The following is a 23,423-nucleotide window of genomic DNA, read 5'->3' as shown; positions in this document are numbered from 1 at the left end:
CACAGTTCCCCGGACACTGCTAATTTTCAGTGCCCCGGGGAAGCTGCTGCAGACCCCGGGGTTCCGTTTGGAGTCCTGGTGTGTGGCTGAGGGAACTCATGGAAATACAGCAGGAATGGGAATACAGACGCCTTTGCTGCTGTTTCTCTGTGCGGGTACACGCTGAGCTCCGGTGTCCCTGTGACTGAGCTGCAGAGTCTCGGTGGGCTGTGGTGTTCTGGTGACTGAGATCTGATGTCCCAGTGAGTTCCGCGGTCCCGTGACTGAGCTCCGCTGTCTGAGCTCCTCTGTTCCGTGACTGAGCTCCTCTGTTCCGTGACTGAGCTCCGCTGTCCCGCTGTCTGAGCTCCGCTGTCCCGCTGTCTGAGCTCCGCTGTCCCGGTGAGCGCCGGTTCCGCGGAGCCACGTGCGGGGGTACCGGGAGGTGGTGGCGCATGCGCAGTCCCGCCGCCTTTGGCGCAGCGCTGCGGGCGGAAGGATAACTCTCCTCCGATAACGGGCCGATTCCAGCAGGTCCTTCCGCCCGCCGTGTGGCAGCGCTGCCAGGCGCCGCCCGGACTCTTTTCCGCGGAGATAGTTCCGGCCGCGGCCATTCGGTACCGCCGCCGCCGCCATTTCGGGAGCGCCGCCTCAGCGCGCCGCGACCGCGGGCAGCTCGGCCCGGCCCGGCCCGAGCGCACCTTCTGCCGTCGCCGCCACAGCCTCCCCGGCCCCCTTCCCGATGGCGACCTCCGTGGGGAACGTGGCGGACAGCACAGGTACCGTGCGCTGCGGCGCCCCCGGGGACGGGCTGGCCGGGGACAGCGGGGGCCGGGCCGTACCCTCGCCCCCGGGGCCGCTCCTCGCTCGCCGGGCCCGCGCCCGGCGGAAGTTTCCAGACGCGGCAGGGCGGGGGTGCCCCCGCCGCCTTTGTGGGGCGCCGTGCGCCCCGGGCCCGAGCGCGGTGCTGGGCGCGCTCCGGTGGGCGCTGCCCGTGGGCAGCCCCGGGCCGCTGCCGGGGAGGTGTGAGTGCGGTGGGCTCGCTGCTATATTTATCAGACTATCAGGTGACTGCGATAGAGGGCGAAGTAGGCTAAAAGCCTGGCCCAAAATGTGTGTTGGTTTGCCCAGAATCGCTCGCTGCACTTCGGGAGGACTTTTTTTTCAGCAGCCTGGTCGAATGGAAGGTGTCCCTGCCCATGGCAGTAGAATTGGAACGAGATTATCTTGAGGGTCCCTTCCAACCCAAACCGTTCTGTGATTCTGTGGCATAGCTGGACGCTAAAGCGCTTTTCTGAACAGTAAGATAGCATGTTGTATCAAGGAAAGATCCTGCCCTAAATTTAGGAACTTGAGGAATGGAGGAGAAATCTGACTTTCTCTGTAGAGCAAGAGAAAGAGGTGTTGTGCTTGCTGAAAGGATGAAAGGACAGCACAGCTTCATTCCCCCGGATTTTGGGGATTTCTGTAGAGGGGCAGGAAGAGCTGAAATGATGCTTGGGCAAAGCAGAAGGAAAAGGAGGGTTTTTAGAGAAAGAGACTGCTAGGAGTGCGGAGATAGGGATCTAAAGAGAAACAGTAGTGATACAGAGAGGTGCTGCAGTACGGTGTTTCGTACTTTCTCAGCTAGAACTGTGTGTGTGGTCAGCGAGGCTGCAGCATCCTCTTGTAGCCTGGATCCCTGCGGGTAAAAAGAGCCACGTGCACGCTGGGAGGGAGTCCTGTGCTATCCAGCACCTCCCAGCTGGAGGTAACCGCTGCTTCTGCCTAGAACTGGCTGGTGTCTGAACGCAAGGTTGAGCATGAGTGTATTGCAAGTGCTTAGGATGGTATTTGTGCGGGGAAAATGGCCTTGGGCGTCTTTCTGATGGTTCTGAGCAGCTTTTTGTTTTGCTTGTATTGTCTAGAAGCCTCAGGGAAGGTCATTGTCACAGCGCTGTACTAGACTTTTCCAAGGTCATAGTCGAAGCATGCAGCACAAATTAGCCGAGGTACAGAAATTAATTTATGCAAGACACGAAAAGGGGTTTTCCTGGCTGTGACTCCTCACTGCAGTTATTTTCTTTACAAATTGATTCAGTGAGCATCCATTCATGGGCTATCTTACGGATATTTTGCACTGCATAACTTCCAGCCAACTTTGTATTAAAAAGTTTCACTCATTCTGGGCTTCCTGATGTGGCTGTCCACTTCCTGCTTTTCAGTGAACTTCTGCACAATCGTTTATAAAAAAAATGCTTGGAGGTAAATGACTAGCAATTTTACACTGTTTGCCTTATCTCTGGAGACAAAGGGTGGGTTGTTTTGTAAACAGAGACACTTGATAAATGAAAGAAAGTGTCAGTGTTTCTTTTGTTGCTTTTGTTAGTAGTTCTCATTCCCAGGTGTTAAATCTGCACCGCCTGCTCTCTTGGCCTTGAAGTTGCAACTTCAGTTTGACTTCTTGCTCTAAGGAGGCAAAATGTAGCATTGAGATCGTGACTGAAAGCTTCTTTCCCTGCAGTCATAAGTCTTGAAGTGTGAACTTCTGGGTTGTTATGCTTTGGGGTGCTTTTTGCTTTTTTTTTCACTTTGAAATTTACTGAAACAATTGGAATGTATTTGAGGAGGAAATTGAGTTCACGAGACATGCTCTTCCTCTCTCTGGTTTCTCTGTGCCATCAGCGGAAGTTGAAAATGCGCTGCCTGCCAGAAGGGCAAAACCTGTTAACAGCACAGGGGCCGAGTGGGGAACAGTCCGCTGGTGCTCCAGTGTGACTGTCAGCACCATTTGTAAGTGGAGTGGTTTTCAGGCACAGTTCAACATTCTCATGTTGAATAAAGGTTGTACCTTTTTATCTTTGCCATTCGGTTTAATCAGATCGTGAAGTCCTCTTTGCCCTTGGTCAGGGTTTGAAAACCAGGAATCTAATCTGGATAAGGATACTTGGTTACTAAGTTGTCAATTATCTGAAAAAGAGAGTGGCAGTGGTAGTTCAATTTACTGTGAAACAGTTTATAGCACTGACAGAGGCAGTACACTATTTGGAAAAACTACTGTACTTATATAGGACTTGCAGTCTTATATTAAAACCTACTGCTGCTAAAACCCCAAATTTGAAAGTAATTTAAATAAATTGCATCAATCCCAATTTCATAAAATAAACACTGGGTAGTAATCTGTACCTAATCTCTTTATGATTGTTTTGGCTGTGTTTAAAGTTCTCACAAAAGCATGAACTTTTGTACTACCTCACTACAAAAATGTAGGCTCAGCTATTGAGGTGCTTTCTTGTATTAGGAAAGGTTTATCTGTTTCATTTAGCTTCCAAATTTTAAAACTGCAGGATGAGGTGGGAAGTGTTTAATGAATGAAACTAAGGGGCTGGAGAGTACAGGAGGAAAAATGAGAGATACTTGCAGTAATCAAACATTTTAATAGTAAGAATTTGTTGGTATAAAGGCAGAATTTGAAGGCCAGCACTTCTTTCTAGGATGAATGGTTGTGGATTTTTCCAAGTTGCACTTGCTTATTACTTTGTAAGAAATTTTACTTACTTCTCTCACTTCTGGTTGTTTTGCCTAAAACAGGTGGTGTTTCATTTAAGTATTTCATTCTCCACAGCTGGGTATTAAATACTGAAACTGTTCTGTCACTCCTGTTCCAGCTAAGCCTCCAGGAGCAGTAACTCCTTTCCTGTACCCTGTCTGTTTAATGGTTCCTCCTGTAGGCCAGTTGCATAATCATTGAAGTGTGTGTTTGTCTTTCATCAGATATTGTTGTTGTTCCAAGACCATTTTTTTTCTGTGAAAGGATTTTGACTCAGAGGAATTATAGGAGTATGTAGGATTCAATGAATGTTACCCATTGTGCTTTTTTTGCCTTTTTTTTTTTTTTTTAAGAGTTTTCACTAATTGCACAGCAAAACTTTCTTTGTTCAAGTCCTTTATTAAAGTCTTTGTCTCCTGTTCTTCATTTCCCTATTAAATTATTAGAGCTTTTTTTTAACATAGCAAAGCATAGGATTTTCAGTCGTGGGGAGGAGTGAGGAGAGTAGTTGTTCTGTTAGCAGCACTTCCACTGCTAAGAACCAAAATATATCATGACAGGAGTCTCTTTCAGAATAGTGGAAAATGATTGACTTGCAAATATTCACAGTCATTACAGTCTGCATTTTTGCTATTATTAGCTGATGGAGTCAAGGACTGGTGCAGATAAGATCTTAGAGTCCCAACTGTCACGTGCTGTAGTGTTTCATATCATTTCAGACATTTTTATCCATTAGTTGTGTACATTTTTTTTCATTGTTTTGTTTTGTTTTTGTTTTGTTCCCATCATCTAACTTTTTGTTTTCCCCCTTTAAATGTTTTGGTGATTCTCCAGAACCAACGAAACGTATGCTTTCCTTCCAAGGGTTAGCGGAGTTGGCTCATCGTGAGTATCAGGCAGGAGACTTTGAAGCAGCAGAGAGGCACTGCATGCAGCTCTGGAGACAGGAGCCTGATAACACTGGTGTGCTTTTGTTACTGTCATCCATTCACTTCCAGTGTCGCCGACTGGACAGGTAAGCTTCTTCCCTTTGGAATTTTGCTTGGACTCATCAGCTTTACGACAGACAGGAGGGTTTGCCATTATTGTCGTGTCATTTTAATATTGGACATATTAATTAACATTAATTGGAACACCAGCCATGCTGGTGTGTACTGGCAGGATTTACAGGTGTAGTGTTCGTTCCACCTACACTCTAAGGGTTTGTGGTATGGGGTTTTTTCTTTAAGTTGTAAAACTTTCCTGCACAACAACATGTTTAGTTAAAGCAGTTTTGTGATCTGAAAGTTGTTTCTTTGTTCTTTTTGCTTGCCTGTTCCTGATCTTGCTCTCTGTGCCTCTAGCATCTTGAATTTCACTTGCTCTAGCTGTAAATTCATGTTTGCTGGTGAAGGAAGGAAGAACTTTTGACTTAGATTTGTTTTATATAGTCTTCTGATTGAAGTCGTAGTAGTTCAGATATGGGAAAATAGAATGAGTGAGGATACAACAGAATTTTACATGTAAGTCATGTCCTGCTTCTTGAAAAGAATATCAAGTGGAACATTGCTTAATGCGTACAGATGTTGGAAGAGGGATTCCTGTAGTGTTTTTTTCCAAGTGTATTGAGCTCAGCTGTGAGGCAGCTTGAACCCTTCTGACTGTAAATGAGAGCTGTCTTTGTTCAGTACAGCCTAAAATGGGAACCAGGGCAATCAGAGTTTAAAGTGGGCGGATAAAGATACAGGACAGCTCTGTAAGTCCAGATTTCTTGGCTGTGTGTTTGGCTCACCTGAGCATGCATATTTCCTAGAGTAACAGAGGAGCACTGAATGTCGAGGGTGGGTTTGTTTGGGTTTTTTTTGTTTGTTTTTGGGTTGTGGTTTCTTACTTGCTAACTGGTCTGTTTTCTCCAGGTCTGCTCACTTCAGCACTTTGGCAATCAAACAGAATCCACTGTTGGCCGAAGCCTATTCAAATCTAGGCAATGTGTACAAGGAGCGTGGACAGCTGCAGGAAGCAATTGAGCATTACAGACATGCCCTGCGCCTCAAACCAGATTTCATTGATGGATATATTAATTTGGCTGCTGCACTCGTAGCTGCAGGTGATATGGAAGGAGCAGTACAGGCATATGTGTCTGCCCTTCAGTACAATCCTGTAAGTAATGCTTTATTTTATAAAAGTCCATTCTTTATTACTGCATTACAAAAGTAGCAGCTTTCAAAATATGAACAATAGATAACCTTTCCAACTTGTATACCATAAATTTAATTAAGCAGTTAAAACTATTTTTAAGGACCTTTGAGAGGCTTTTGTCACAAAAAGTTGTGTATTGCAGTAGGGGCTAGTGGTTGGTTGTTTTTCTCTATATGTAAGATACTTAACTTTTTAGATAAAAGATAAGCAAGGTTTGGTTTTTCTTTTCTGAAGGCAGAAACTTCAGTGAATGGCCCCATATTTACCTTTATGTGCTTTAAGGTAGTACTAGAGTGAGAGAATTGATGCTTAGACTTGAATGTAAGATCTTGGAAAATCACCAGATATTACTTTATCATGAAGTCAGAAATTTGATGGTGATGAGCGTTGCCTTGGTAAGATTTCTGCTGTAGACTGAGTTAGATTTCCATTGGGGGCTGGTTTACAGGAGCATCAGTTTAGGTTTTATAGGCTGAAACTGACTGTCTGTAAGTGACTTCTATAAGATTGATTCATCTGGTGTATGGATTTTTGGTTGTAACTGTTTCAAATTGACATTTTAGTGAACAGACTGCTGTCCTCTGTTTATTTTGCATCATGCTCATTAAATTTGTACAGTATTGCTCAGCATGATACAGCTATTTGCTTGCTCTTTGGTCAAACATTTTGATAAAAAGTACTTCAAGTGCAGCATTGGTCCCATGTGCATAAATGCTTTTTCTGTAGGAAAAGCAAAAGCAAACCCAGTCCAACAAGAGACTTACTGGACTTTATTTCTCTGTGTTCTTAAGCCAGTGTGAACTTGTCTAACTTAATATGCCAAGACGTGTGACTAGTGGACTGGTTAGAATAATGTGAGATGGTGGGGTTTTTTCAGGAGTTGGGTTTTGTTTAGGTTAGTAAATCCTTTCATTAGTGTTGACAAAATGTCTACATTCTCTCTGGTCTTTACTGCTGGATAATGCTGTTGCAGATTGTGCTTTCATTTCAAACAAATGAAACAACAAGAACAGGGGGTAAAGCTGTTGGAAAAGGATGCATTAGTGGGCAAAACAGGGAGGAAAGCTTCTTTAGGGATACAGACAGCAAAATCACTATATATCTATTTAAAAGCTGTAGTTTCTTAAGAGTACAGGCTTGGCATTGTGGTTTAAAAGAAAATATGGGGGAGGGCTTGAAATGCTTACATGTGGCAAAAGGACTTAAGCTGCTGGGGGGGGACATTTATTTTCAGTTTTTTATTTCTGTATAATAGGAATTGTATGAAATACTACTTCTTTTTAATCCTTTACAGTACTACATTTGCTCAGATTATCTCTTGTTTGTAATCTTAGATCTAGAAAAATAATTTCCATTTGTGATGTATTTATTAAGAATCTGAATTAAGGTTTAGAGGTCTGGGTTGTTCCTCGCAAATTCTCTGTGAAGACCTGTGGAGAGTCTGAAGTCCTGAAACTGATGGTGTGATTTTGATTTTTCAGGACTTGTACTGTGTTCGTAGTGACCTGGGGAACCTGCTCAAAGCCCTGGGTCGCTTGGAAGAAGCCAAGGTAGGTGTTGGGTAGAATACATGTAAACATCAGTGTTTTGAAAACTTGAACTTTGCACCAAGTCTTCAAATCTGCGTTGATCAACAGACAGTCCGAGAAACTTCTGAAAACTGAAGGCACTGAAACACCCCAGAGTAGTTGCAGGGCAAGATATGGCATGTCCATGTTTAAAAAGTTGGTTTAAGTCAAGAAATGGAAAGTTACCAAGCCTTGCTGCTGAACTAGACTATCTGATACCATTCTGAAGTATTGGGCAGGGGCTCCATCATGCTTTCATCTGGAAATAAGTAACAATCCTTCAGATCTGAGGCTTGCCTGCTGGTGCCAAGCAGAGAGCCTGTGGTTAGCTCGAGATCCCTGTACGATGCAGGTGCTATTGAAAAGGCCGCTCTTCTAAAGTCCTTTGTGGCTTGTAAGTGGAGAAGAAACTTTCCAAATGTTACCTTGTAATATTGGCTTTTAAAGATTTTTATTCTTTTAACTTTTCCCTTCCCTTGATAGTGGAAGAAAGGCTAGTAAATAATAGCTGCAGTATGCGACACACACCACCCCCCCACCCCCATCCCCCAATATCTTTTCTTCATGTCTTCCCTCTCCCTCCCCCAAAATAAAGAAATCGGAAGGACAAAGCTGGTTTGTTTGGTAAATGAACTGATCAAAAGAAAACTTGCTGTAGTGGAAAGGTGGCTTCTAGCAGTCGTGCGTTTCCTAAACCGACAATTCGAACACCAAGATGAGTTTAAAATTCTTGGCACGTTGAAATTCGGATTGCAGAAAGAAATTGTCTTGTTACAAGCCACCTTACGCGTCCGCGCTGCAGGGGTGAGGAGTGTGGAGAAACCAGAGCCACTCTGGGCTCCACGGCTGTCGCTCCAAGCCCCACGCGCATGCTCAGAAGTGGAGTGTATGAACAGCGTAGCTGTCTGTTTGGCTGCAGCACCATTTGGGGAGGGTGGGCATCTTTGTGGGGTAACGGGGACTGCAGGATCAAAATTCAATATTGCTTTGTTTCTCATTAACAACTTGGATGCGTGTACCACCCTAGGGCAGCCTGATTGATTTGGCCGGATCCAGGTTGAAAACATTGTGTAGCAGCATTCAGAATTGAACAGTCTTTGAGACACTTGGTTCTCAGCCCACCAAGCGGACAGCTAACATGAATTGCACTTCACTGCAGCTTTAGTGTGACTGGTATAGGCCAAGACACTGCGCCTGCCTTAGGTTGCTGACTTCTTTGTTTCAGAGCTCTGGAGACACCTAGTTTGAAAGTGTTAGTCCGTTTTGTGAGAACTTAATAAACGAGGAAAAACATCTCGAGTAAATTGCAATGTGTTTCTTTGGTTATCAGTCCATTTGAAAGATCAAGCCAGCAGATTCCTTACAGTTTGAACTAAAATTTAATTTCTTTGTAGATGTTTCAGAGCCTTTCTTCCAAAAAAAAAAAAAGTCCCTGCTGTATGCAATTGCCCGATTAACCCTCTCCCTTCTGCATGTCTCCCTTGTTACAGACAGATTATCCTCATTCCCATGTGTTAAGACATATCCAAAAAAATGCAATTGCTTTGTTGAACTCTTACTAATGATCTTGTTTTATTTTCTCTCTTGTTTTTGGTTTTTCACCACTGATATTGTATTTAGAAGGTTTCAGGTGGGTGAAACCTCCTATTCCATGCGTAAGGTGCCTCGCTGAAGGGAGCTCGAGGCCTGGATCTAGGGCAGACACACACCTCCTCCTCCTCTTCCAGCAAGGAACGCACCGAAAAGTCACATGATGAGAAATATGGTAACGGGTTTGTAACTGCCACAGCAAAACCATTTGCCTCCATGCCTGAATCTTCTGTCTTGTGGCTTCAGAAACAGCTTAAAATATTTAATTACAAGCAAGTAATGTAAGAATATTTTATACTATTAGCCACAAATTCTTTCAAAGAAATAAAGTAAAAGTAAATTAAAATATTTTTAAAGAAATAATTGGAGATAGTTAATAGTAAAAGCTTCTAACTCTTCCGGTTGTTCATTTTTTTCCTTTTTTCTTCTTTGTTTGGATTGCAGCGTTCTGCTCTTCTGATGATGCGCTGTGATCCTGCAGTAGCGCAAAGGCTGCGCAGCGGTAACGCGCATTGCGTGCGATTAAAGCCCCCGTGAACGGTTGACTCGATGATTAATCTCTGATCGGGCGACTGCCCGAGCTCCAGGCTGCAGCCTTTCGAACGAAATTGGGTTGTAACACATTTACAGAGTCCAGACATCAAATTTAACATGCGAGTTTTGTGTGGGCCTGTCTGGTAGATTAATGATTCTGGTTGGCTGTTCACTGCACCTTGGGGCAATCACTAGAGCCAAGCAGTTCGCAGCGATAGCGTGGCGCCGTGCTGGGTAGGATGCGCAGCGATTTCTTGCGCTTGCATTACAGGGACCTAAACCTTCATGCAATCCTGTCATTTGAGGTTTTGAAGCTGCAGGAGAGGTTGAATTGTATTTGAAGAAACTGAGAAACAAGATGTGGATGGGGTGTGTCATCTCATTTGACAAGCACACTTTAAACTTTATCTTTTTCAGTAGTGGTTTTTTTTGCCTTTTTGCTTTTTTTTAGAGTAATTTCTGTCAGATTTAGAATATTTGAAAATTTTGTTTCAGAGTAAAGTTGTTTTTACACGGAAATTTTTTGCTTTTTATGCACTTAAAGGCGGCAGATGTTCTGGTGAGCTACTTGAATTGTTTCTTAGATTATTTTTGTGGCAGTCTGGTGTCTGAAGGAATGTTAATCTGTTACCAGCATAACTGAAAAATGGTGGGCTTGCACCTGGGTTTTGGTTTGCGCTGGCGCAGGATCAACAACAGTTTGCAGCGCATTAGTTTTGGCGCAAGCTAGCCTATACTGCAGGGTCACTTTTGGCTGGTTAGAGAAGGCATACTAACAATTATTTTTTCTCATTTTTTTCTTTTTACAAATATTCCCCTTCCCTTGTATCTCTCTTCTTTAACTATTCCAAGGCCTGTTACTTAAAAGCAATTGAGACTCAACCAAACTTTGCAGTGGCTTGGAGTAATCTTGGCTGTGTTTTCAATGCTCAAGGAGAAATTTGGCTTGCAATTCATCACTTTGAAAAGGTAACTACCTAAGGGAGCCAGCTTCAGGTGATAAATATTTTGGTAGTGGAGAACTTTACATGATCCTGTTAGTTAGCAGCTCATGTTAATTGTTATTTTAAACTTGCTGATGTTTCAAACTGCCTATATGGTACTAGAGAGAGACACTTACAACTCCCCTAGGACTTCACAAATGTCAAATATGGGAAAATTAATTAAATTGTTCTTCAGCCCTTTCCTGGACTAATTTTTTTTTTAAATCTGATTTGATGATAATGTTTTGCATGTTTTGTGTGTGAGAGAAAGAATCAACTTGGTTCTTAAATCATTTTGCATTGTGATTTTTGTTTCAGGTGTTACTGTCCTTTGAGTAATTAAGAAGAGCAGTTTTAAGTGACACATTAATTCCTCTTCTCCAGGGTTATTTTTCACTACTGTTCAGATTTCTCTAGATTAGTGTCATTAAGAAGTTGTCTGAGACCTTCCAATTAGTGTCTAATTGGCATCATAATTAATTTTGTCCTCATCTCTGAAGTTTCTAGAGTGCCCTAAAGCTGAATTTAAGATGTGGCGAGTTTCTTCCTGAATTTCATGGCTTTAAATCTACAGAATAAAAGTCTAGCTGCTCAAGATTTTTTGGTTTTTTGATCTCTGTCTAGTCTGTGATAGATGAAGTATTTTTATTTGGAATTAATAGTTCCCGTAGAGTGTAAGAGTGGGGCTTGTCAAATACTCGTGTGTAGCTTTGTACTGCAGCTTCTGTAACTTCATCGGTTTTAAGTGATTTTTTGCATTTTATTAGTTTTGAAGGGAGCAAAGATATTTTAGTTAAATGGCTGCTTAATTTTTCCTGCACATGTGATGTATTTGCTGTTTCCTTGTTCTTGTGAACAACCTGTTTTCCTGCACTGGTAAAGTTTTAAAATTCTGTCTTGCTTTGCAGCAGGTAAAGGATACAGATAAAATTTTTTATGGTTTCTTCTCTAAAAACAAGCAAAAGACAATGTAGCATCAGTAGACAGGAGTGTTAGGTATGATCAGCCTAATGTGATATAAATGCTTAACACTTTATTCTGCAGTAGTTGCAACTCAATAGGTAAGCGAAGAAATAAATTTGAAGGTAGTACATGCTGTCATTTCTACAGATAAATAACTTTGCTCTGTGATTGGTTTGTATGTTTTCCTTCCTTACTGGATTGTTGATAAGGTCTTAAAAACTTAGAGATTATGTTTATAATATTTTTAAAAAGCAGCAAACAACTCAGTTTCATAGAAAATATGTTTTGTGTTTAATGCTCAAAACTTTTATTTCAAAACTATTTTCAGGCTGTAACGCTTGACCCAAATTTTTTGGATGCTTATATCAATCTGGGAAATGTTCTGAAGGAGGCAAGGATATTTGACAGGTAAGCAGATCAATACTGTTGCTCTCTGTGGCTTGTCAGATATATCAAGATACAGATTATGGTCCTTCTGTAAAGTGTCTGTGAGCACGAGTAGCAAAGACTTCAACTCTAAGCTTAGCAAGCAAATGACTTTGAAGTGCAGGCAGGCCAGGCTACTGGTCCATTTAAATAAAAATAAAAAATTCAGTGATATGTGTTCTTTCATGTTGCTTTCTTGTACTTAATGCATTGTCAAAACCAAGAGTTTCTGATGAAAATAGATAGGAAATTAAGGCTGGGGAGGGTGAAAATAAGATGCACAAGAAAGACCTGAATGCTAGATTTCTCTGTTTTTATTAAGTGATTCAGGACATAATTTGCAAGTCTCTTCTAAAATTTCTCTTCTATGTGAGACACACTGGAATGCTGGAATTCAGCTAAAGATCTGATTAAATATTCTGTATTTCTGACATGTCTGCCTCATGTTATTGCCTTGGCTTGCAATAGTGTTGGTGTATTGTTGAACTAACCTGTTCTGAGACCTCTAATCTGATACATGAATCTTCTGTTTCTGGGAGAAGATCCAGGCTGTGTTGTTTATATGCAATGTAGCATATTGCATCTGTTAATTGGTTTTTAATTTCTGATAGCTGTGGTTTGTGGCCCCAATTTTAATAAAAGCTTGCCTGGAACAGGTTAATTATCTGCACTGCACACAGTCTAAATGACTCAGTGATGTCTGATTTAATCATGAATTAGTGGACTAAACAGAGCCGTGTTTTTTCCATAATTTCAGGTTTTGCATCACCTTTAAAAGATTTACTTATGTATATGGTTATGGTTTTCCTAGAAATTGGATTTAAATAAATCAGCCATTTACATAGTGCTATAGGAGCATATACTTAAAGATTTCACTTACAAACAAAGTGGTGATTGAAGTTTAAGTAACTAATAGTAGGTTAGTGGTGAGAATAAAGATATAATGTGATACTGTTTATCTTGTTAAAATTGAATAATAAACTAGTAAAAAAATGGAGTAAGGAAAAAAAGGGATTTTTCCTAGTAATGACAAGTGTTAAAAAAAAATAGCTGAAAGCTTTCCTTGTTTTCCAGAAGACTTAATGTTATTCACTATACACTGTACTGAGGTAAATAATTCCTGCTCTCTGGATGATTGTTTACCTTTTTTATTTGATGATTGTTTACCTCTTTTTTCCTTTATTTTGTTCCAGAGCTGTGGCAGCTTACCTGCGAGCCTTGAGTTTGAGCCCAAATCACGCAGTTGTGCACGGCAACCTCGCCTGTGTGTACTATGAGCAGGGCCTGATAGACCTGGCCATAGACACCTACAGGAGGGCCATTGAGCTCCAGCCCCACTTCCCTGATGCCTACTGCAACTTGGCCAATGCCTTGAAGGAGAAAGGCAGTGTAAGGAGCACTTTTTTCTTTTTTAAAATTACAGTGAATGCTTTTTTAATAGACACCAGCTGTCATCAACTTGTTGAACAAGTTGTTAAGATGGATGTTAACCTCACTTAAAAGGAAGAATAATTCAGGAAATCTCCATCTTGAACCTTTTAAAAGTGATTGTATAATGACTTTTCATAAACAGTGCTTTTACAATAAATATTACAGTATTAACAATGCCCCCTTTTTTGAAGGTGGTAGAAGCAGAAGAATGCTACAACACAGCCCTTCGACTTTGTCCCACTCATGCAGACTCACTCAACAACCTGGCAAACATCAAGCGGGAGCAGGGCAATATCGAGGAAGCTGTGCGTCTTTATCGGAAGGCTCTTGAGGTACAGTTGAGTGTGAGGGGGAGAGGTGGGTGGTTCAGCTTGGGAATGTGTAACAGGACTGAGGTTTTTCCCATCTCTCTAAAAAGAAGGTAAGAAAATAGAACAATAAATGCATAACTATTTTTGCTGTGATGTTTGAGAGAGAGTCAACTTCTTTTTCTTCCAGGTGTTTCCAGAGTTTGCTGCAGCGCATTCGAATTTAGCAAGTGTTCTGCAACAGCAGGGAAAGTTACAGGAAGCTCTGATGCATTACAAAGAGGCTATTAGGTAAATGGATACTCCCTGTAAGAGTCCCAGGCTTTCCTAATGGGAAAGTGCCTGGATTTGTATAGAAGGTGACTTAGTCATGTGCCGTAATTTCCATAGTTGCTCTTTAAATGGAAAAGTTTGGATATGAGATGTTTTCTTGTTGGAGGAGGAGCTTTTCTTGTTCATGACATATTATTTTTATTTTTCAGAATCAGCCCCACATTTGCAGATGCCTATTCTAATATGGGAAACACTTTGAAGGAGATGCAGGATGTTCAAGGAGCTCTGCAGTGCTACACCCGTGCCATTCAGATAAACCCAGCTTTTGCTGATGCCCACAGCAACCTGGCCTCGATTCACAAGGTAGCACATGCAAATGATTCACTCTTAGAAGAGTGTGGTGCAGCACTGTGAGTAGTTACCCTGAGGTTATTTTTACCTGCTGACTCATTTCTGTATCTTCACAGGATTCAGGGAATATACCAGAAGCCATTGCCTCTTACCGTACTGCTCTGAAACTGAAACCTGATTTCCCAGATGCCTATTGCAACTTGGCCCACTGTTTGCAGGTGAGGAAGATGAGGCTTTGATTGTGATTCTTAGGATTCCTCTGCAGGAGATTACTAATTTAAATGTAAAAAGTCAGACTTCTGTCTTAAATCAGAAGATAAGATTATACAGTTGTCAACAGTAATTACAGAAGTTCTCACTTCATTTTTGGAAGATACATTAATCTCAACCTCTGAAATAACTGATACAGGCTGGGGGAAGCTCTTGTTGTAATCTTTGTTTTTCTGATTTTCTTTATAGATTGTCTGTGACTGGACAGACTATGATGAAAGAATGAAGAAGCTGGTTAGCATTGTAGCTGATCAGCTGGAGAAAAACAGACTGCCTTCTGTACACCCACATCATAGCATGCTGTATCCCCTTTCTCACAGTTTTAGGAAGGCAATTGCTGAGAGACATGGAAATCTCTGTTTGGACAAGGTAGGGAGTTCTATACAGGCCAGTTGTTGATTGAAGTCCCTTGAGGCTTTGCCTGTTCCTACTCAAAATCTAATACTCAGATTTGTCAGTATTAGCCTTTGTAAGCTTTCTGAGTCACTGACATGTGAGGAAGTGGGATGTAATGTTCATAGCTGTTAGTGCTTGTGAGTTTTGAGACAGACTACTTGTGCAGGTTGCCATTTATAATTGAAAATGTGCTGTCACCTGTTGGGAGAGTTCAGTTAACTAATGGAAGATAACACTTTGTCAAAGTGACTTGTCTGAGTAGCCTGATAATCCTGTCAGAGATACTGGTTGCAAGCTGATACCTGGGCAAGATGGAGAGCAAAGAACAGAACAAATGCTATGGTGCCTTACAGCATTGCTGTTATGGTTACCAGGGTGGTTGAGAACCACCCTGTGGTTTGAGAACTTCCTGAGGATCATGGTGTGGTATCAGGATATTTAATAATCAAGGTGGAATACTGAAACTGTTAGAAAAGCAGAAATGTGGTAGTGATGTCTGTATTTGTGTGAGAGCAGAGACATCACATCTTGTGGCACAGTGTGTGGGTACTGCACTTGGCTCCAGTGGAATACATAGAGCACAGATTTGGAACAGCAGATGTCCATGACTGCTTGCTTGAATGTGGGATAAGGTTAATTCTGCAAACTCCTAGGGGGGTTTTGTTCCTTTGTTTAGATTTTAGTTCCTGGGTTTTTAAACACTTGTGTGTTTTCTTGGCAGATTAATGTTCTTCATAAGCCACCATATGAGCATCCCAAGGATTTGAAGGCCAGTGAAGGTCGACTTCGTATTGGCTATGTGAGCTCTGATTTTGGAAACCATCCAACCTCACACCTAATGCAGTCAATTCCAGGCATGCATAACCCAGACAAATTCGAGGTAAAAATAAAAATGGCATGCTTAAAGCTTTAAATATGCCTGTAAGTGGCACTTTTTTTCCCCTTGGTGCAAGCAATTAAGCGAGGAAAGAGCAAATTTTTGCTTCTTGGGTTTGTTTTTTTAATGAGTTGAAGAGTTCTTCAGCCCAAGTCATCCTTTTTTATAATATGAGGTGCTGTTTTCAGATACACTTGTGGTTTCCTACTTGGGAGAACCAGTCACTGTTAAAAAGCTTCCCTGAGGCTTGGCTTGTCTATTCAACCTGATTCATAGTTATGATTCTCACTAATTACAAAGTCAGAGGTGACTTGAAGGCATTCTTAGAGATCTAATTCTTATGCAGATCTGTCTGTTAAGGTTACTTTGCCTTGCACTGATGAGAACATTGGATATATGTCTCTGCAGCATGCAGTGCCATTCTCTGGCACAGAACTAGGCCTGGTTCAAATGTGTCAAAAAATGGCCCAGTGCCTATTTCTGGACTTCTTTCTCAACTGGTGAATGCCGTGTAAATAACTATGATTTGTGTGAAACTAGATGTAATTTAAAATCACAATATAGCACAGTTATTTTATGGACAAGTTGTCATAAATACTCACTTTTTGGTGCCTCATAATTTAGGTATTCTGTTATGCCCTGAGTCCTGATGATGGGACAAACTTCCGTGTAAAAGTGATGGCTGAAGCAAATCATTTCATTGACTTATCTCAGGTGAGCTTGTCTTATGCATTGACCTTCCCGCAAACCTAAATTTTCCTAAATAAAGAAAGAGATGAATCTGTGGTTTGAGGTTCTTAGTTGCAATTGTTTCTTGAATTAGGCTGATGTTAGTCTTGAGAATTTGAACTTTGTAGATGTATTGGCATTATGCCCTACTTCAGATGTGGTGGTGATCTTGTGACCTCTGATTATTAAAAAGTAACATTATCAATATATATTAATAACTCTCACATTAATAACTCTCACATTAAGTCTCAAGATAAGTCATATTTAAATGTCATGGAGAAGTCAAGATGTCACAACTGCAAATACATTTTGGTGTGGAAACTGACCAGGATTTCAGTATTCACAGAAGTCAAGGCAAAGCCCTGTAGTGTAGTTAACTAGCTTATTCTTGATCTGCATTTTGATCTTCTGTACTACCTTAGTTTGTTAATGTGCCACTTGCCCTATGTGAGCTTTAATTACTAATTAGCCTTAGAGGACTGGGTGTGGGGGAGGGTGTTCTGGTTTGTATAGCCTCCGTTTCTAGCCTTAGCTTTTGTTTTACTGCTACTCAGCTCTACTGCTGCATTGAGGATTTACCCTTCTGTAAAACCAGGATTAACAAGATTTAAGTCTCACTTAAATTAAATTATGCAGTTGGCATCTATCCAGTGCTACACTGATGACTAACCACATTGGGAGACTGGAAACAAAAAGAACATGTATTTATGTATCTATTTATTTATTTATTCTTAGATACCATGTAATGGAAAAGCAGCAGACCGCATCCATCAGGACGGGATTCACATTCTCATTAACATGAATGGCTACACCAAAGGAGCCCGAAATGAATTGTTTGCCCTGAGACCAGCACCTATTCAGGTAACTAAGTTCCAGGGCTCTTACTAAGCCAGAATCAGTGTCAGAGTCTTTTTGGGGGGGATTTTTTGACTGAGGGTTTTCTAAAATGCCTATGGAAGGAGAATGAGAGGAACCTTACTCAGGGTCATTCTCGACTACAGGAGTTGTCTCAGGTGAGAGAAGATGTAGTCACTGGTTACTTGGCTTCAAGCTGCTTGAAAATTTGCTTGAGATCAATTTTAGAGTATATTTGAGCTGTTTACTGTCTTGGTGTGGAAGGTTTGGATTTAGGGGTTGATCTTCAGTTGTTAAAGCAGAAAAAGGAGCTTGAACCTGTATGTAGCAAATGTGACCTAAAATTGATTTTTAACTGCCTTTTTTTGTGCAATGCACATGGAACTGAACTTTGCTTTCTTCTTTTTTAGGCAATGTGGCTAGGGTATCCCGGAACCAGTGGGGCATTGTTCATGGATTATATCATCACAGATAAAGAAACTTCACCAGTTGAGGTGGCTGAGCAGTATTCAGAGAAATTAGCTTACATGCCAAACACTTTCTTTATTGGAGACCATGCCAACATGTTCCCCCATTTGAAGGTACGTTGGAAGATAGGGCAAGAAAAGTAGGTGTTTCCCATAGGTGTCTTTATGAAATGGCACTTGGTATAGTATTGGTAAGGGATCTTGTAACTTCTTGAAATCTTTTCTTTTGACAGAAAAAAGCAGTCATTGATTTCAAGTCCAATGGTCATATTTATGATAACAGGATTGTTTTGAATGGTATTGACTTGAAGGCATTCCTGGACAGCCTTCCTGATGTCAAGATCGTTAAGGTGAGAGCTGCTCTTGTCTGTGTTCAGTCCTGGGCACTGCAGGTAGAACTCCCTCTGATCCCTGTGTGATTTGTCTCAGATGAAGTGTCCTGACAGTTGTGACAACACCGATGGCAATGCCGCCCTCAGCATGCCCGTGATCCCTATGAACACCATTGCAGAGGCTGTGATTGAGATGATAAATCGTGGGCAAATTCAGATTACTATCAATGGCTTCAACATCAGTAATGGATTAGCAACTACTCAGGTGAGGCACTTCAGGACCCTGTTCTCTTGGTGTTTATGTTATATATGTGTGTTTTAACACAACAATGAAGAAAAACCTCCAAGCAAATGTGTTTTCTGTCATGTTGATTCCTTTAGTTGTCATACTGAAGGAAGCTCATTGTAAGCCACAGATGTACTGGAAGATGATCTTCCCCCCCAAAGATAGAGGAATTGTGTCTAGAGGTATCTAAAGTCCAAAGAAATTCTTTCTTGTTGCATAAAGAAGATATTTTCTTGTTTTGAATTTGAAGGCAAGATTTCCTTATTGCCTGCAGCCTACCAAGATTTGTAACCTGTTACTCAGTGTCAGTTGTGTTTTTCTGTTAGAAAAAAAAATTGCTGAGTAATAGAATAGAGGCAAAATTACTCCACTGGATTTCAACAACATTTATTCATCTCCTTAAATATTTCAGAATTTTACACTATATTAGCACCTCTCAGTGCTTAAGAGTTCATGGGATTTTAGTGACAGTTACTGGTGTTGTTTAACTTTTCTTCCACTGCAGAACAGTTTTTTCCTTTTAGAAATGCCCTATTCTGACATTAGCATAACTCATTATCTTGTCTATTTTATTCAGTTTACAGTCTCTCAGGAACATCTTTTACATCGTTTTGATACCTTTTATTACCACTGCTCTGTTCAGAATCTCATATCTTGGTTTATTTTTGAGTTGTTTACTTCACAACTGAGACTTTTCTTTGAGTTGGTAATAGTTGTCTTAGTTTGGTCATTAAGGCTGTTAGCAATTTTTCTGAAGTTGTCATCTGAGAACCATAGAGAATTCTTGTCTTAACACTCCACCACTGAGATGAAAACTCTCACCTCTGTCTGTGCACTTCTAAAATAGGATTTCTGTCTTTCAGTGACACTAATATAGCTCTTCTTTGTGCTGAAATCAGCTACTTTTGGGCATAGGGCAACAAGAACTGAGCCCTGTGTTTTTTGAGGTCTCAATGACCTGAATAAGTAGCATATTTACCAACTTCTGTTGAGCTGTTGTGCATCTTCTAACAGTCACTGACAGTGAGTCATTGTCATTCACATCAAGTATGTCATCAGTGGCTGGCTGCAATGCCACTGTCTAAATTTTTAATGCATATGTATGTAGAAATACACATGTTTAAGGAAAAAGGCTCTAAGTAGCTGTGTTGCCCTCTCTGTTTATCTGGTTTTGATCCCTTCATGGCACATCATTAAAAAAAATTTAAAATCTTGCTTCCATTTTACTAATCCTCAAGACTCTTGCATGATAACTTGATTATTCCAACTTCATCCTCTGCTCCTTTTTATTAGCATATTCCTATTCTTTGTGAAGGTTTTTTAAGAGTTTGTCATTAACTCTTATTTTCAGCATTTTCATGATTTTCCTTGTCAACTGATTCCTTACAGTCTTATCAGTTACATACAAGTCTGCTTCTGTTGATTATCTTGTTGTGTTCTATCTCAAAAAAGAAAAACACACACAAAAAACCCACCCAAGCATAAACCACAAAAATCCAAACAAACCAGACCCCAGCTTTGCTTTCTAAATACTTTTTTATTCTGTCTTTCAGTTTTAATTTCATTTTTGGTCTCAAGGAGATTACGTGACCTTAAGGAGGATAGGATTCCATGTGTAATACCTCTTTATATGATTCTTCTTTCCAATTATTCCAGTTACTTGGAATTTCGGGGAGATATAGGAAGGGCATGAAAATGCCCAGTGTTTTTTGCCTTGGTGGTTGCAACATTGTGGCATCCACAAACGTGTACACATACCAGTTAAATTCTTGCCGTGGGTAAGTAGACAATTTTGTTTTGTATCATAAAACCAAAGATATGCTTACAGTAATTTGTTATGCTAACAAATATGTCTCAGGACAATTCCACAGGGCATAGTCTTGTTTCCTGCAGTTTCAATGTTTCAATACCTTTTTTTTTTTTTTTACTTTTAGATAAACAACAAAGCAGCAACTGGTGAAGAAGTTCCACGGACTATAATTGTTACTACTCGTTCTCAGTATGGCTTACCAGAGGATGCTGTTGTGTACTGTAACTTCAATCAGCTCTATAAGATTGATCCTTCCACCTTGCAGATGTGGGCTAATGTGAGTATCTGTATCCAGTAGGAAATCTAAGGTCAGACTTCTGGCAAAGCTGCTTAGGTTAGCAGAAATTTCATGGAAGTTAACTCCTCTGTGGAAACATTGACCTTGAGCCATTTGAATCCTTACAGTGCTCATGCTGCAGGGCTTAGTGTTAGTAGCATTTAGAGGGTTTTAGATGTATTTCAAATTGTATCTGTGTATCTAGCCAGTGAAAATTTCTATTTGGGACAGCTTATGTATGCTGGTTCTCCATTGTGAAATAACTTTGGATTTCCTTAGTCTCTGCAATTGAGTTACAACTGGCCTTGGCAGTTGGTACATTGATAAATCTGAGTGGAGAGCATTTGCATCAAGTTCCAGCTTACAGTGTATTGCTGAGAGCTACTCGAGGGTAATTTTCCTTTATATTCCATAGGACAGGCCTATAAATAAATGAAATCATAAAGTTCAGTACTTACTCTCTTAAGGAGCAGCTCTGTACGCTGTTGCTCAGAGTTGCTGTCTCTTTCAGTGGGATCAGAAATGCAGTCCCAGTGATCTCATTCATAATGATGATCTCTTTAGTTTCTGCTCCGCTCCTCAAAGAGTGATGACGCCTTCCACTTCATTTTAGTATGTGGCAATTTCTTGCGCAGAAAAGTTCCTCCCTGAACTTCCTGTATTTTCTTCTTATTTGTGTTACAGATCCTAAAAAGAGTTCCCAACAGCGTGCTGTGGCTGCTACGTTTCCCAGCCGTAGGAGAGCCCAATATCCAGCAGTACGCACAAAACTTGGGTCTTGCCCAAAACCGAATCATCTTTTCACCTGTTGCCCCCAAAGAAGAGCATGTGAGGAGAGGGCAGTTGGCTGATGTTTGTCTGGACACTCCCCTTTGCAACGGGCACACAACTGGCATGGATGTGCTCTGGGCTGGGACTCCAATGGTCACTATGCCAGGTAATGCAGTGAGGAACCTTCATAGAATACATGGCTTGGAATATTATTAATTTTTTAGTAACAGCAAACACATCAAACTGCCTTTTGTAGAGGCAGAAGGAAAGTAGCCCCTAGCTCCTATGTTATTAGTTACTTGATAAACTCATTCCTGTTTGTTTTTGTTGGTTTTGATTTGCCTTTTCTTTTCTTCAGGCGAGACTCTTGCCTCACGAGTTGCTGCCTCACAGCTCACTTGCCTGGGTTGTCTTGAGCTCATTGCAAAAAGCAGACAGGAGTATGAGGATATTGCTGTGAAACTGGGAACTGACCTGGAATAGTAAGCAAACTTGGACTTTGTAATGTGGGAACATCAAGAATGCAGAGTACCTTGGGCACAGTGCTGAGACATAAGTAGTTTTAATCCTGCAGATATTTTATATTAAAAATAGCTGGGCAATCCTCTTCTAGAGGTGTCTTGTGTTGCAGTTAAATCAGCTTCTGCTTTTATGGTAACTAAATAGCACTCCCAATTGAATAACAATTCTGAGGAAACTGCTTATTTTCAAAAGTGCAATACAGTTCACATTTTGTTCTTTCTAAATAGAAGATTAAGCAGTTTGTCACTTCAAATTAAAATCATGCTGTGCAGTGTTACTGCACTACAGATAATGCAGCAAGTTAATGTTGCAGCTCTTTTGATTTGAAGTGGTCGTGCTGGTCTGTATCAGAAATGAGAGGAGATAGAACAGGAATTCGGTGGAGGTGGCGGAGTAGGTGTTTTTGAAACAGTTGTACAGGAAGTTCTGGGTTAGCTGAAAACAGCAGGTTTCAGAGGTAAACAGTATGATGTGTTGTCTGGAACATCTCATGACTGCTTTAACTCTCTTTTGTAGCCTGAAAAAAATCCGTGGCAAAGTCTGGAAGCAGAGAATATCCAGCCCTTTGTTCAACACGAAGCAGTACACGATGGACCTGGAGCGGCTGTACCTCCAGATGTGGGATCACTACGCTGCGGGCAACAAACCGGACCACATGATCAAACCCGTGGAGGCCAGCGAGTCTGCATGAACAGAGAGACACTGGGCCTGCCCTCCAGGAACTCTCCAGGAACTGAGCCTCTCCAACACTTGTGCAGAGATGATGAGCTAAAAACTGTGCATTTCTACTTAATCTGCCTGGTACTCTGTGGCTGAAGTAATACATGATGGTGATTAAAGCACAGCCAGACTTATTTCTTGCATGATAGGGAAAGACTCAATAGAGCCTGGGATCCTTTTATTCCATGAGGAATTTGAATGGGATTGAGCCGTGTACATGTGAGCCTGTGTGTATGAGTGACAAAGTGGTTGCTGGGGGAAGTTTGAACTGCCCAACCAGTTTATGATATCATGGATTGATTTAATCTTCCTACAAACCTCTCTCCTTTTACGTGGATTGGGAATTGGAGCGTTTTAACATTTGATTTTGGGTACTCCTGTTGGTATATATGTGGTTCTCCCATGACAAGATTTCCAGCTAGTGAGTTGCTCCCTGTGTTAATTTCTAAACTGCGTGGACTGAAAGGGCGTATGTGCTGGTGTAGTCTTTTTTTATAGGTTTTATAAACCACTTGAGCCTATATCAGCCTTTTAATGTTTGACCTCTGTTTTGGAGCTCTCTCTGTAATGTGTTGGTTAAGATAAGGACTTTTGTTTTTTTTTGTTTTGTTTTGTTTTTTAAGCTTCTCCAATAATTCAGCTAATTGGCTTCATGATGGCAGCTCCTATTCTGTTAAAAAACCAAATTTGATTTGAAATTAATCCTTCCCACAGGTGTTTGAGGTGAACACAAACTGGTGCCAAATACAGATCTTTCAGGAATGATTGTTAATTATGTATAGGGGTGCAGTCCTAGGTACTGTAGCAAAGACTTTAAAAAAAAAAAAATAAAGCTTTGGTTTGCCAGTTTGATTTGACCGGTGTGTCACGTTTTGTACTGCTGTCTGAGAGAAAACCTTGCTGGCCTTAACTCTTCCTTTGTGTAACGTTTTGCGCAGCTCTTTGGGCAGAAATGGGTATTTTCGGTTGGAATAAGCGGAATTTCCGCGCTGCCGGTG

The 23,423-nt window shown here is 41.1% G+C and overlaps 1 protein-coding gene across 5 annotated transcripts; it reads left to right on the top strand.

The window, feature by feature from the left end:
* The first annotated feature begins 592 nt into the window (after positions 1 to 592).
* On the top strand, positions 593 to 23,282 carry OGT (O-linked N-acetylglucosamine (GlcNAc) transferase). Of its 5 annotated transcripts, none has more exons than XM_059858998.1 (22): positions 596 to 758; positions 4,373 to 4,523; positions 5,404 to 5,647; positions 7,168 to 7,236; positions 10,231 to 10,347; positions 11,653 to 11,732; positions 12,944 to 13,139; positions 13,373 to 13,513; positions 13,680 to 13,780; positions 13,972 to 14,125; positions 14,230 to 14,331; positions 14,573 to 14,752; positions 15,501 to 15,659; positions 16,281 to 16,370; positions 17,121 to 17,246; positions 17,651 to 17,821; positions 17,941 to 18,057; positions 18,137 to 18,304; positions 20,260 to 20,412; positions 21,097 to 21,349; positions 21,542 to 21,665; positions 22,222 to 23,282. In XM_059858998.1, exons 1-22 carry the CDS (start codon positions 722 to 724, stop codon positions 22,394 to 22,396), a joined length of 3,108 nt encoding a protein of 1,035 aa, XP_059714981.1. In that variant the 5' UTR covers positions 596 to 721; the 3' UTR covers positions 22,397 to 23,282. The 5 variants fall into 5 exon arrangements, with proteins under 5 accessions (XP_059714984.1, XP_059714981.1, XP_059714980.1 ...); XM_059858997.1 differs by having other exon boundaries at positions 4,343 to 4,523; XM_059859000.1 differs by lacking the exons at positions 596 to 758; positions 4,373 to 4,523 and adding an exon at positions 8,875 to 9,019 and having other exon boundaries at positions 5,603 to 5,647.
* Positions 23,283 to 23,423: the final 141 nt, after the last annotated feature.

The sequence above is a fragment of the Haemorhous mexicanus genome, chromosome 14 (genome assembly GCF_027477595.1).
Source record: "Haemorhous mexicanus isolate bHaeMex1 chromosome 14, bHaeMex1.pri, whole genome shotgun sequence".
Lineage (NCBI taxonomy): Eukaryota > Metazoa > Chordata > Aves > Passeriformes > Fringillidae > Haemorhous > Haemorhous mexicanus.
Note: the sequence above shows the minus strand (reverse complement) of the source record. Positions and strands in the feature narration are given on the sequence as shown.